Below are 16721 nucleotides of genomic sequence, written 5' to 3' on the forward strand. Positions count from 1 at the left end.
TTTTGTATAATTTTATTATTATAATTTTATAAATATTAATATAGCAGTAGCATAATTATATAAATATATATTTATAATTCGTATGAATGTTCATATATATAATGTTTATATTTGTATATATATGTATATATAGATATATTTGTGTTTAATGAAATTAATTAAATTATAATTTTAAGAGCTAATATTTTTTTTTTTAAATTACTAATTTAATATATTTAATTTTGTTTTTTTTTGTTTGCCTCATTTATTCTTTTCTTATTTTTTTTTTTTGTTTTTTTAATCGCCATGATTCAATTTATAATAACCACCCATTGATAATAGTTATTATTTTTTTTAATTATAATATTTTTTATTTATTATTTTATTTTTATTATTTTTTTCTTTGTTTTTGTATAAATTTAGTTAAAATACAATTACATTAAATATTGATTTTCCTTAATTTAGAAAAGAGAAAAAAAAAATTTTTTTTTTTTGTTTTATCACGATTTCTTTTCATTTATTTTAAATTTATTTTTAATTTAATTTTTTAAGCTATAATTTTTTTTTTGTTTTCTAATATCATGACGTTTAAATCGTTTATATTATTTTTTTCTTTTTTTTTTTTTTGTTTTGTTGTCTGTTTAAATAAAATGCATTTTATGATTAATATATAACTGTTTTTTTTATATAACTTTTTTTTTGTTTTTTTTTTTTGCTATAATTGTTTTTGTTTTTTTGCTAAAAACCTTATTAAACTTAATAATTTATTTTACAAATTTTATATATAATATTATATTATGTATATATGTATAATGATGATAAGTAAATTACTGTTAAAATTTAATTTTGTAATAAAATATATAACGTGTATGTGTTCTGTACATAAGTTAACAGGACAAAGAACAATTTATATTTTCGGGCCTACCAAATACCTTCCGAATTCGAATTTTCAATTTTAAGCGGGCAATTATTCAATTAAAAACTTCCCATTGGTCAAATTAATTTAAGAATAATATTATAAAGAATATTAATGATTTACTATGAATTCAATTGTCATTGAAGTTTTTCGTTTATCATTGTCATTAACATAATTTTGACAAGAAATAAGAGTTAACTTGAAAATATTCTACTCTGGTCTGTATATATAATGTTTGAATATTGTTTAGACTGAATTTGAAATATATTATACACTTAAAAATTAATAACTGCCTTAGTAAAAAATAAAAGTATAAAAATCAAGTTTGTTTTAATTTTTATAATTTTATTTTTAATTGGAATTAAACTTGCTAGATTAATAAAAAATATTGCATACTTTTAGTATAATATTAAAAATAATGAGAAGCTTTACCATAATGGATGGAATTCGAAGACAAATTAAGTGAATTGAAATAATTAATTATATTTTTTGATGACAAGAAATTTACCGTTAGTTTTTTACTTTTAAAAATTTGTAAAAGCTTACAGTTTCAGAAAAATGTGTGGCGAAAAATTGAAAATTTGTTAATTTTAACAGACCGTAATCTTTGAATCAATAATTAATATTTAATTTTTTTTACTACAAGATTTTTTATATGTTACCATCTGATAATAAAAATTGTTAAAAAAGAAAATTATTCAAAGTGACGATTAATTTCAGTGAATTTTGTTGTAATATTTACAATAAAAGCGACTTGCTTTTTTTCTGCGCTTGTCCGTTTTAAAGAAATGCTTGTCAGTTTAAATATAACAACTTGAATTTCAGGACGTTGAGGGGCCATAACTTTCAAGGGAGAGAATTTTTTTTTTAGAGAAAAATGTTTCTTTCCAAAATTAATTTTTATACATAGAAAATTTCACTATTCTAGCTTGTAAAAAACACCTCTTTCATGGACTAGGTGAAACTAATAAGCACATTTTTGTTTTTCTAAATTTATTGGAAATTTACGAAATTTCAACGAAACAATATTATTTTTATGTATACAATTTAAAATAAAATTTATATTAACTGTAATTCACGTACATATATACAAATCTATATATATATATAAAATATCCTAAAATCTAAGCTTAAAATCTTTTTATTTTGTTTAAATATAAGATTAAGTATTTTAATATGAATTAAAAAAAATTTCATTTAATTATTTTTCGATTCATTTCGAACTTAAATCCCCGGCTCCCCTCCCCCCTTCCTTCTTTTATTTTAATTAAACCGAATTTAGTAATACTTGGTTTTACTTTTAATTAATTTAATAAATTTTCAATTTTTTAATTTGCAGTACTATTTATTTTAAAAATAAAAGTGGTTATACTAAATTACTTTTTTTTTGGAAATTTTAAATTTAAAAAAAATATTTTGTTCAAATGAAATGGAATCACCATAGAATTCGACATTGGTTTGCTCAAGTTTTCAGAAAATTTAAGAATTTAAAATTTTTTATCAGTAAAAATTGCAATCAATTTCTAGAATTGAGAACTTTTCAAAATAAATTCAACTGAGATATAATTCAAGAAAATTTTGATTATTATAAGAGTAATTAAATAATTTTTCCGGATTGTTCATACTTCTTGAATTAGTCTTATAGTTAATCGTGTTTTCAACATAGTATTTGCATGTATATATATTTCTTTAACATTTTATTTTATTCCATGTTTCTTAAACCAAGAAAATTATCTCAAATATTTTCAGTTTGTAATCATCTTGAATTTTAAATATCAAAAGTGAAAATAATTGTGAATGAAAATTAGTTTGACATTTGAATTTAATAAAGGTTATGTCATAAGTAAAATTTCAAATTATTTAAAATATTGCCTTCATTCACAATAATATAAATTTATAGATTTTAATATTAGAAAAACTTTATTTTCTATTTCATTTCAAAATATTATGAAATATTAAAATTCATATAAGAAAATTAAACAAAATACGGTTTAATTAAAATGTATAAGAAAAAAATTCAACATTGCCATCCTTTTCGATTTTCTGTTTCTCAAAATAATAAATTCGAATTATTTTCTCCTTATTTTCCTAAAATTACTAATTTTTTTTTTCATTAATTAGTTAAATAAAATTTAATTAAAATTTTTTTGTTTTATAATATTTACAATGTACAACAGTGTAACTTAAAGTAAAATTTAAATATTAAAATAAAAAAAAAATTGTTTTCATTTTTAAAACTACTTCTGTCTAATTATCTGTTAAATGAAAATTCACAATTAAATTTTAATATTTTATAATTTTTAAATATTTGTTCAAAATTGTCAAATTGTCAATTAATGTGAATTTTGTCTAATTTAATATTCATTACAGCTGTCAAAGAGAACAATCTAATAGTAACTTAAAAAAAACATTTATTTAAAATTAAAATTAATATTTTCTAATTAAATTTATAACTTTATATATAATGTAAGATATTCGCATTACAATTGAAAATTCGATATTAATTAACCTTTAGTTATTGAATATATTTTTTTTTGTTAACCAATAAGTGCTCATATTAAAATTATTTCATGGTTGATTTTCTATATTACTTTTTAAATATTATTGACGTGTAACATGACAAATAATTATTGACAAAGTGTGAGTGACATTTTTTGTTGGGTATATAAATTTGACAAGACATAAAATTAATCTCCAAAAGCAATTAATTATTTAAGTATATTATTATTTATTTATTGAAATTTAAATTGTGAGGTTAAAAGTAAAAATTTCATACGTAAACAAGCTAAATAATTACTAAATTTATATAACAAATTAGAATCTTCAAAAGTTTTAACCTATATTTTGTAAAAATTTAATTAATTTTGTTTAGATATACGGCTTAAATCATATACATTTGCATACTAGCATTTATTGGTGGCTGACATTAAATTTCTACAAAATATTGGGGTATCATAAGTTTTCCAATTTTTTGTTTTTTATTAAAACTTGGAATTTAAAACTAAAAGTACGTAAACTATTGTGAATTTTTTGGAGAATTAAAAGCTCCCTTTCTGTTTCTTTGCTAATTAGCTTTCATAACAAATATAATTACAGTTAAAATTATTCGTGGTGTCATGGAAAAAGACAAATTTAACACTTAAAGGTTAACTTAAAATTTCATTTCGATGTCATACTAAAAAAATCATATATATTTACATAACATTTCAAAAGTAAATGCAATATCTTATTGGCATTTAATTATAAGTATATATATAAAAAAAAAAAATAATTAAGAAAAAAAATAACTATCCTAAAATTTAAACAATTTTTTTTTTTCTTTATTTTATAATTATTTATAATACATATATATTATATATATATTTAGATTATATAGTAAATTTATTTTAAAATTTTTATTATATTAATTATATTTAATTATTAATCTTAATAATCAATTAATTATTACCATGCTCTTCCCTGTAAAGGTAAATAACCACCACATTGTTGTTGATGACTGTTACCCATAAAATTATTTTGATTTCTATATGCCATCGCTAAACTATTTGACATAAGGGAATTATTGCATGGCTGTTGTAACATTTGTGCATTATGACTTGCACCATTATAACTGGACAATAATGTTGATGATGTATCTGGTGAATGAGTATGAGGTGCTTCAGCTCCAGTTAATATATTACTACCTGTTGTAACATTACCATTACCACTACTTCCACCAACATTTTGTTGTTGTTGCTGTTGTTGTGGCGTTGAATTTGAAGTACTCGAACATGGTTTACCATCTTTAACTAAAACTGGTACAGCAACTCGCCGTGGTGAACTGGCTGACTAGAAGAAAAAACAAAAAAATTTATAATTATAAAGCTATATTGGTGGCAATGATCAATTATTAAAAAAAAAAAAAATTTGTTATATTTAATTAAGAAAATTGTAGAATTAATTTTTTGTTTTTCTAATATAATTTTACCTGATTTTGTTGATTTTGTTCAGCCATAGCTTTTTCTTTTGCTTGCCGTTTACATTTGTATCTATGATTTTGGAACCAAATTTTTACCTGTAATGGAAAATATAAAATTATATTTTAGGGAAATTAATTTTCATAATAATGGAATGTAAAGTATATGTATATATATATTTTATGTATAGTAAAAACATTCGAAGTATATAGTAAGCAAATTTGAAGGTATATAAATTTTGACATTGACATTTGTCCTTTGTGTCATATATAAATTTTATAAAATCTCTTTATTACAACAATCTTTAAAACTAACAGTTTAGGGTCAATATTTTACACAAAAATTTAATCAAAGAAGTTAAGAATTGACGTTATGTCAATTTTAATATTAACTAACGCATACTGTAGTGTTACAATTATCATCAAAATTTTATAAAAAGCATTCAGAATTTAATACACGATTTTGCGAAAACTTTCTGCATTTCGAAAACGCATTTTATGTAATTCGGAATTCGAAAAATTGTAAATTGTTATTATATGCATTACGCAACGTATGGTACTTCTTCAAGATTTGCGTAACCTTTTTATGGAATATAAATGCGAATTTCAATGCTTAAATCTATAAAATATGTACAAAAAACTATTCATACGAATTTCTTTTACAAACTTTCTGATTATTCTGAACTTCTATTGTATGTTATTCGAAAACTATTGTGAACTCCAAGTTCTAAAATTCCTTATTGTACAGTGTAAAATATTAAAGTAAACTATAAGTAAACAAAAATTTTATTTTTAGATAAAACAAAATAAAAAAAATAAATGAGTCTAACTGTACCATATTAAACGAGTATAATAAATTTTATCTGTGTATACTTGTATAATATAAATTTATAAAATAAACTTTTATATTAAATATTTTTTAAATGATTACACACTTATGTTCGCTTATACATATGTACACATATTTATATTATAAACATACATATATGTTTGAGAAGATAAGAAAATTGCATTAAGAGGAGAATTAAAAAGGCAAAAATTAAATAATTTCTTTTTGTACAATGCACAAAAGGATGCAAAAAAAAAAAAAACCGTATTTAAAGCTTATGATTACACAAAGGTGCCCTATATGTTCGTTTTTTTCTCAATTTTTTTTTTACTATTTTAGCTTTTTAGTCCTTTTTTTTCTTGCTTCTGTTTGAAATTTATCTTTATGTAAATATCTTCAGGTTGTTGGTTTAAATAAATTAAAAAAAAAAAACTCGGAGTTGATTTCTCGTTCATTCATCATCAATTTTGTCCTTCTTTTTTTTCTTTCTTTAATTTCAGGACTCGGTTTTTTTTTTGTGTTTTAATATTATTCAAAAACTAAACATTTTGTAGCTCTTCAATTCAGTTTTTTTTTTCTTGTTTTCCTTTTGCTATTTTGATCATGTCTTTATAAACTTTTCTTGTTTTAGAATTTAAAACAAGAACAAGGAAAAACAAAATGTGAATATTGAAAAACAGAAAAAGTTCTTCTTCTATATAGTTACACAGATATGCATAAATATTTGTATAAAGCTTTATAATATATAGGAAAAAAAATTGCATATTCTCATATGCAAAAAAAAAAAAAATATATTTAATTTTGAGAAAAGTTGGGGCATAGCTATATGAAAAACAAAAATAATAAGAACCGTTCATAGAAATTTATATAAAAGCAAAACAAAAAAAACAAAAATAGAACAAAAAAACCAAAAAAAAAATTTTGCTATACTCCCGTATATGAAAGAAAAATCATAGAATATCTTTTTTTTTTCTAGAATTAAAAGCGAGAGAAGTATAAGTAGAGTCAAGTATGTGTTGCATATTAAGATCCTCGGCGGCTGAAGAGATTCTTTATTTTTATTAAGTATATGACAGTGAATAATGTATACATTTTTTAATATATATATATATATATATATATACAAATATATTTATGGTAATGATACATATACACACACAATTATTTATACGTAGACGTATAAATGAAAAATGCATTATATAAAATGCATTTAAATGTAATAAACATGGCTCTATTATACTCGTAATATAAACCTATATTTGTATATATTTATATAAAAAAATTATGATTTTCAGGATGCATATTTACATATATGTTAACATGAATGTATATATCCTTTTTTTTTAAAATATAAGGTAAAAGAAATTGAAATGCATTGAAAATGAATGCAAGTTTTTAGCTATTCATCTTCTATGATATATAAAAAAAATAAAAATGAAAAGAAAAGAAAATAAGAAAATGAAAATATGAAAATTACATTTTCAAATAAATTTCCATTTTTTTTGCTCATTTTTTGTTTTCTTATTATTATTATTATTTATTTTTCTATGTACATACGTAAAATTTGTTTTTCTATCTGTGTACATCAAAATTTTTTTATATAAATTTTTCTATATTTAATGCTCATATGTATAAGATATGAAAAGAAGTTTTTCATTCTTTATTTTTATTTTTATTATTTAAAATATCCTTAAAAATAATAGTTGATAAATTTATTTATTTATATACATTAGCTAAAGTGAATTTATGTGTCTGCATTTAAAAATAATTTTGTTAATTTTATACACTGAAAGAAAATATTTCTTTTTTTATAATTTTTCAGTAATTTAAGAGCAATAATTATGATGAGCAATATTAAAAAAGATCAAAAATCAATATATTCAATTCATTAAGGACATATACAGAATGGCGATTTAAACATAATATTTCGCTATACTGAATATAGATGGAAAAAATTTCATCGATTGCCCCTTCGAATAATATACAACTTTTGATGTTTTTAAATATTAACAATGTATTAATTTATAACTATCATTAATAGAGTTAATATTGAAATTCATATAATTATTCTATCAAGCTTAAATTAAAATGGAAAAATTGAGGAAAAATAGTTTTACATATATAGTAATGTTAGATTCATTGTGGTGCTTAGTAATTATAAGATAAAAAATTTTACACGATTTAAATCGATTTTTCATTTAGGAATAATGTTATTCAGTAAAAAAACGAATCCGTTATTATTATTATTAAATCATTAATAAATTTTATGTTTTGTATGTAACAGCAATTTAAGGAGCACTTTTGCATTGACCAACTGATGTAAATAATAAATCCTATACGAAAGAAATATTGCTCAATTGTTCGCTTAATTATATACATGTATATTAATAAAGAATTAAGAATTGAAATTGTTTCTTAAAATCGAAGACATGTGATTGAAGCTCTTTTTGACTGTCACGTATATGTTCTTATACCATCGACGGGAAAAAACACGCCATGTTTGTGAGTACTTTCAACAGATTTTATTGTAAAATTTCCCTATTATTACTAGAATCGACAAAAAAAAAACATGAACTTAAATCAATATCGAATACTTGCTTTCATTTATTAAAAATGAAAGAACAATGTACCATTAGAATAAATATAGCTACTATCCTCTAGAAATGCAAAATATTTTATTATTCTACTATAATAATTTTCAATAAAATTGCATACTTTTAGGAAACGCATATTTAAACATTTAAATATGTTTATTCTTTTATATATTTTTAAAAAAACAATTCAAATTTATTTTTTTACCGTTAATCACTTATAAACCGCTCGTCCAATTTTACCACAAACATTTGCAAATTTATTTACAGGAATCACGGGATAATTTCTAAAAAAAAAACTAGTTTTGAAAAATCTGTCTGTTCGATAGTTTTGACAATTTTTCGAGCCCTTTTAAGTTCTGTTCTACTAAAATTAAAATAAAACATTGTTATGAAATTTTCAAATCTGATCATATTTGATTTTTTTGAAAGAGTTTTAATGATATCTATAATGATATTTTTGCAAATCCGCCACGTGAGACCCAATTTTTCAAAAAGCGAACCATTCACGATTATAATTTCGACAGGCGTCAAAGCCCTGGACGCCAATAACTTAAACATAAAAAATGTTTAATATATTCATATGAAGTGATTAGTGAAACTTTTAATACCTTCAACAAATTTTTAAAGCAATTGAATAAATAAATAAAAAACGAAAGATCACTCCCTTTCATGCGAAGTAGCTGCAACGTGTTATTATCTAGTTAACCAGTTTCTACAATATTATCAAACACCAAATTAATCTTTTTTCTCCGTGTTATGACATCATTTTATCAAATATGAATATTTCATTTATATTTTATACCTTTATAATATAAGAAGGACTCCAAAAGAAAAAAAAAGGACTAAAGAGGTAAAATCGTAAAGGTATCCCTTTTAATTTTTAATCTCTTTGCTTTACGTATTGCATTTTTATCGTCTCATTTTTTTAAAAAATATTATGTAAAGGTACAATTTTATTATTGGCATTTTATATTAGCACATTCATTTCAATGCCAACAAAAAAAGCAAAAACAAAAAAACTCCAGGAAAAAGACAAAAATATTTTTTCTATACATGAATGCAATTCACAATATATAGAATTATAAATGCGATGCATACACAAATACAAACAAAATTTTTAGCAAAGGATCCTTTAGTTACACGTTGCATTTTGATTTTTTCTATTTTGTTATCTTTTCTCTATGCGGCTTTTATTATAATTTTTGTTAATTTTTTTTATTTTAAAAATAATATATAGAAATTTTTATGTTTATTCCATAAACATGCATAAAAGTGCATAATATTTAATTTGTATTGGTATTAGTGATAAAAAATTTTTTCTACCTTTTTTTTTTTTTGGAATAATTTATTAGAGTTTGAATAAAGAATTAAAAAGAATTTTCAAAACATTATAAGGATATTAAATGAAAAAATAAAACGAAAATATAGAAGAGAGAAAAAAAAGGACACAATAAGAAAAAAGAAAAAAAAATAGGATCAGAAAAATTATGTACGAGAAAGTTTCGTGTTTGTTGTTTCTGTTTTTTTTTTTTTTTTTTTCTAAAATGGTACTTCTGGGCTGGTTAGTTTGCTCTGAATAGGTGATTAAGTACTTATATGTGGGGACTGATAAATAATTTTTTTCTCTTTCATAAATTTTTCATGTGTAATTTTCAGTTTTGTATAGAATTCACGTGTTTATTTGAACACATTCTTTTCTTATATATGTATATAGAGAAGAACAACTCAAAGGACTCTCAGTCTTTTTCAAATAATTTTGTTTTTTTCTTATTTTTTGTTCTGCATAACTCAAAAGCGTTGACATGTTATGGAAAAAAAAAGAAAAAATTTTTTTTTTATTCAAAAAAAATTTTTTTTTTCTCATTGCTGATAATGAATGACTATTAATTGCTCTGAACAAGGACAATTTTCTTATTTCAATAGGTTTTTTATTTTTTTTTGAAAAAAGATCCTTATATTAAAATATTAAGTTTCTAAATAGGTGGTAGGATTCATATTCTTTTCATAATTTTTCTTCTTCGTTTATTAATTTAGAAACTGTTCTCTTTTCAGAAAAGATTCTTTGTTTTTTTTTTTGTGTAATTTGAACTTTCTAGCTATTATAAATGAAGAAGGGGTGCCTATCATATATGTATGCATATTATTTTTCTATATATATATGAATGTATATGAGTATGTGAAAAGCATTTTGTTTCAATGAATTTTAATTACATAATAACGATATTATAATTTTATGGGAGTAATTAATTTTAATTTTTAAAATGGTACTATTCATTTGTTAACTGGATGTATTTAAATATAAGAATATTTTGAATATTTTGTTAATATTTTGTTAAATTATTATTATTTTAATGCGGGAGAGTTTGTTTTTGTTTTAATAAATAAAAGAAATATTGTAAATATTGTTGTATATTTGTTGTTGATCTTAATTCACAAGTTAATTTAAAAATTAATCTTGAATAGATTCATTTAAAACAGAGCATTTTTTTTTTGTTTTCGCTAATGAAATTTGGAAAATGGAATTTTTTCTTTCAATTAGCTACGTATATTATAAAAGATGGTTATTAAAATTACACTGGACCCAAAATAATAGATGTAGTTTATTTTTGTCTTTTAAATTATTATTATAAAAATTAATTTTAATTAGATTATATTATTTAATTTGAAAATATTCATCATTATTAAATAAATTTGAATTAATTGAATAATAAATTTTTTTCTTCTAATAAAAGATTTTAAAAATTTAATTAGATCATTACAATATATTATAAAATTTGAATAAAATTAATGAATAATATACAATTTTCTTAAAATTGGTCCTTCATTAATATTAATGCAAAAAATATCTCTAACAAGTTTTCATTCATATTTTTGTTAAGTTTTCTTATCTAGTACCTTCAAAAACACACTATTTAAGGTAATTTAGAGTGGAATTAGATTTTATTATATAATTAAATTGTAAAATATTAGAAATTTAAAAAAAATACATTTTCTAATTAATATTAGTATAGAATGTAATTGAAATTTTATTTAAAAAATGTTCAAAAATAAATTAATTGAATTAATTAAAATGAAGAGATTCTATATGCGACTGTTTCAATTCATCTAAATTTTAGATTTTTGTTTTAGCATTATTAAAGAATGATGACATCTAAGTAATAAGCATATAATTATAAAAAAATTTCTATTCAAATTATTATGATATATAAAAATTCTTAAGAATTTTTTTAATATTTAATTGAAATTAAATCTAATTAAAAAATATTATATGATAAAAGATTTAAAATAAAAAATTTATCATAAAAAAACAATTTTAAATAAAACAAATGAATTAAATTTTTAAATACTTAGTATAGACCTTGTTTTAAAATTGTTGTGATCGGGGTAATATAGTTTAAGTAACTGCTATATAATTTTAAAAGTTGTTGGACTCTATCTAAAAAGCTTTTAAAAGCATATAGTTTAGTAAAATGGTGTACAAACGAATATAAAATAAATGCCGTTATCTTCCGTTAAATTTGCTAAAATAGCTACACAAATGCCCATTATATTTAAAATATGTACATCTTCGCAAGATTATCGTACTCGAGTTTTATGACAGAACTAATTGTTTCATTAAAAATAATACTTTAATAACAGTAATTATTTTATTCATAAAAGCAACAGAATTCATAAATCTCTGTGGCATTTATTAATCAATTGCAAGAAATATTTATTCTTACAGCTATCATTTTGAACAGGTAATTAGTTGAACTATATATACATTCATTTTTCATTGAAATTTATTAAGAGTTCTGCAAAATTTTATTAAATTTTAAATGTATAATCGATCATATTTCAGGATAGTTGCGTCATTTACCATTCGATAGTGACACAGCAGTCATGTTACACAAACACTAATAATATTCACAAATAATATCACGGTAAGAATAGGAAATTCATTATACAACTGCAGAACTAATGGATAACGTAATCAAAGAAAGGTTTTATTTAAGTTAAAAAAAATTTACGGAGCTACAGAGGTATGAAGAAATTGCTGGGAAATTTTTCTTCAAATTTGTTTATACTGTAATTCTACATGATCACCAAGTGTTAATTACATGAGATACCACATGTAATCTTCTATTTGAAACACACAATCACAAGAACATATACAAATAGATATTGTGCTTATTACGATAATGACATTACTAATGGTATTACACTCTATTGTTAATTAGTAATATCACACTAGTTTTTTAAATATAAATGTCACATATTAATTCACTCAATCACACCTTTGAGAATAACATGCGATTTTTACTAAGAATGAAAATTAGTACTAAAATTCACCACATACGTGTTAGAAGTATTATGACATTCAAATGAGTTTTTATGTGTTCCACTAAAAACCACAAGTATAATAAACTCAAATTCATTAATTATGCAATTTTCATATTTATACGATATTAAAGTACAATTCTAAGATATTGTTCATGCATTGTAGTAGACCAGACTTTTTATGTATTATATGATGCTTGCACATAATACTATATATGTATATAATTTAGTCTCAAAATTAAATTAAATATTTTAATTTAAATAATATTTTATATTAAATTTTTATTAAAGCTCTTAAAATAATAACAAACGAAATGAGAGTGAAAAAATCCTCAAAAATACAAACAAAATCCTTAGCATTAACCAAAAAAAAAAAAAAAAACAAAAATTTTTATTTATTTTTTTTTTGCTGCTTTTGTTCGCCTTCTTGCTTTTCTGAAATTGATCCACTTATATTAAAATTAAAAAATAAATATTAAAAAATGAGATTTTATTAAAAAATTTTTTTTTATTATAAAATTATTGGTTTATGAAATACAAAAAAAAAAAAACCGAAAATATTAACCGCACATAAACAATGAAAATCGCTGTTTGAAACTTTACATTAATTTTTGTAAAAAAATAAATAAATTCCTTTAAAAAACAATCAATATCAATGATTATCGTATATAATAAAATATTATTATTTTTTTTTTTAATAATAATCATATTCAATATAGGCAGTAGCTCAATATATTCATTATTCTATAACCTCATATATACACACACAGAGACATAGGGATACCGAAAGCAAGGATATTTCATTTAATATCACCATTTAATTTTGAATTTTTTTTCTCGTTTTTATTTAATATTCAATAATTCAGGTACTTAAAATGGAATTTTCATTTTTTTATTTTATTTTATCTTCACGCAAACCACCAATAAACGGAATCGACAAAAAAAATGCTACAAAAATTCTAATATCACACCACAAACACTGTAGAACTTCCCTTTTTGTTTTTAAAGTTGCCCAGTAAATACGTTCATCTTTACCCATTTGACGTATGAATATTGTTTTTCAATGTAGTTTCATAAAATTTGAAAACTATATTATACTAAAATATGTAAATTTAAATTAAATAAAAGTAGCACAAACAAGTCAACAAACAAATAAGGAAATTTATATTTGCTGTATTATTTGGGTATAATCTTCAAAAAGCAACAGCACATAAAAAATTATTGAAATAAAATTTTAAAAAGAGTCAGCAGGAATATAAAGAATTTTTTTTTTTGATTTCGCATTGCGCTAAACAAAAAAAAAATAAAAATGAACAGAAATTCAAACATATCCTTAAAAAGGATCTCAATTACATATGATATGATTGTATATACAGTATGGAATGAAAATTATTGAAACATTTAATTCTATTACAATATTAATTATTTGGGTGAATATTTTAGTCAGTGTCAAAGAAAAATATATACTTTAAATATGATGACAGATGGCTTTTCGATTGACCTAAAAATAAAAAGCATAGCATAAATGGCAAAGTGTTGGAAATCGTTTTCGGTTAATGCAAGAATTGGAGGCTTTATACGCATTAAATTTCTTATAATTTATACTCATGGAAGCTATTAAAATTTTGCAGTTCTATTTGTAAGAATTCGATTTTTGAGTTTATTAAGTCAACATTGTGGTATTAATTAAGTTTGCTCAAACTAAATCCTTATACATATAAATATTACGTAATTTAGAATAGAACGTAATTTAAACATACGTTCATTCACTTCATAGTAGTTAAATTAATACTAATTTAATTTTAATCAAATTGTTTTGTTTACAATACAAAAAATATTTTTATAAAATAATTTTAATTAGATTATTGAATATTAGTGTTTTGAGCCAACCATAATTTATATTATGCAAAACTTGTGAGAGTCGCCGAATATTATTAAAAGAACCGTTAAGCATATCAGCCCTAATACATCCGGAATTGCTCCATAAAACCAATGATTCAATGTTTTTTTCTATAAAAATCTGGTATGTATTTGTCTCAGAAACAGGCATTTAAGCCAAATATTACCGATTGTAGATTTGTACAACCGGAGCAACAGTACACTGCTACCACGAATAAAGGTGCGAGGCATGTTCTATAACATATGCCACCATTCTCCCGATAAACTCAAGCAACTTGTGTGGCCTGGAAGACCGCAAAGTCTTTACCGTGAGAGCAAAGTCCCCCAGTACCACCCTTCCCCTATGAGAAATATATTACTGTAATTTATAATCAAAATAACAATGGAATTAAAATATGTTTTAAAAATGTTTCAATTAATTTGTTGGAATTTTTGTGATCATGCAATTTTTCCTTGATCAAAGTAAACTAAAATAAACCGGCGGTCAATTTTGCTAAAGTAAATCTCTGTTTAAAACTATTTATAGTCGGAGAAGTTGTTGAAAATATGAGTTAACGAAATAAAGTGTTACAATTTTTTCTTTTCATTTAAATTGGCTCAATTACTAATGAGCTGTGAACGCCTACAGTTGAAAAACCGAATTTTCTTTTAAAATTTATGAATTTTTAATAATATGAAAACTTTAGTATAATACGAAATAATTTACAGTGCCGTTAAATTTAATATTAATCTAAGAGGTGATCATAAATGCAATTTAAAATCTATGAATTTAGTTATTAATTAAATTTTTCAAAGAAAAATTTCATTTAAAACATGTTAAAGGTTTATTGTGTTCGTTAAATTTTATGGCAATCTGTTGACAGAATGAATTTTAATTTTCTTTTTTTTGTCATTTTTTTTTTTAATAAAAATTTTTACTTTAGATTTGCAATGTGTTCAGTTTTATTCCTTTATTAAATTTTTTTTTTTCATTTTTCATTTTTTTCAAACAAATTTTTTCTTTGTTCAGCAAAAATCATATGAACATCATAAACCTTCCTTAATATCAATGAGAAGAGAAAACAAAAAAAAAAAATAGACGAAAAAAAAAACAACTGCCGCACCAAAATGTATCAGAGATTCGAGCAACAAACAAGCAACACCAATAGAAATAACAGCAATAATAACAACAGCAACTATGACAAACAAGAAGAAGAAGAAAAAAATCAAATCACGTTTTTAACAAACAAAAAGCCGTACATTTTCAAGTGTCTTCTGCCATATTATACACACGTACACACACGTACAAATACAATAATAGTTTGGAAGCATGAAACTATAAAATATATTGAAAGTTTCCACTTCAATTCGAGATGAGTTCAAAATAAAATTTTTTTTTCTGTTATTTTCGTTTTTTTTTTTTTTGCGATCTTCTGTCTCTGTCAATTCTTTTTCAATTTTTATTTAATATAAAAAAAAAAGGTTTGCTTGCATTTTTTTCCTTTACTTTTTGTTGCCAGTACCAACCACTTGAAATCAGTTCATGTTTTTTTTTCTCCTATTCTTTTATCATACACAGAAACGTACACGTAAATATATTATAAATCTTTATACAGATCCATTATATTCCATTTTTAGTACATTGTTATACGCCATTGCATCAATACGTATATACGAGTAGTATAGGACCTACCTAATAATTTCCCTTTTAGAATTGCAATATTCTCGTTTATTTTTTATTGTTTTATTTTTTTCTCTCTATTTATATATATGTATATATATAAAATATATATATATATACATATATAATATACGATATATATAGTAATATTTTATTGGCTTTGCTCCAGTTTTATTCTGCACTAATGTCAAAAAGCACAGCGCAAAAACTATCAATATTGTATTTATATAACAAAAGTAATAAAGAAGAAAAAAAAAACTATTTAAAAAAATATAGGGAAGATTTATCCTTGTAAAAATTGAAAGAAACCAAAAACAAAAAAAAGAGACCATATAATATACTAAATCCATTTTCATTGAATATCCTTGAATTGTATAATAAAATTATTTGTGATATTTTGTATGATCTGATGGTGCATGAACATAATATACATACATATATATAAAATCCTTGAAATTTTTTTTTTATACGCAAAAGATAAAAATTAAGAAAGAAAAATAAATTGCTATTGTCAGGTAAAATTCAATAATAATAAAAAAAAAAGTAAAAGAAAAATAAATAAAATATAG

The 16721-nt window shown here is 21.8% G+C and overlaps 1 protein-coding gene across 1 annotated transcript in view; it reads right to left on the minus strand.

Moving 5' to 3' along the window:
- Positions 1–1122: 1122 nt before the first annotated feature.
- LOC129609721 (homeobox protein Nkx-2.1) overlaps positions 1123–16721 on the minus strand; it is a 66169-nt gene continuing 50570 nt past the window's right edge. The window contains exons 5-6 of the mRNA XM_055521831.1: positions 4863–4949; positions 1123–4723 (exon numbers count right to left, since the gene is read on the minus strand). Of these exons, the coding sequence (XP_055377806.1) occupies positions 4340–4723; positions 4863–4949 (471 nt within the window). The 3' untranslated portion in view covers positions 1123–4339. The remainder of the gene's footprint in view (positions 4724–4862; positions 4950–16721) is intronic.

The sequence above is a fragment of the Condylostylus longicornis genome, unplaced genomic scaffold (genome assembly GCF_029603195.1).
Source record: "Condylostylus longicornis isolate FDR11 unplaced genomic scaffold, ASM2960319v2 ptg000040l, whole genome shotgun sequence".
NCBI lineage: Eukaryota > Metazoa > Arthropoda > Insecta > Diptera > Dolichopodidae > Condylostylus > Condylostylus longicornis.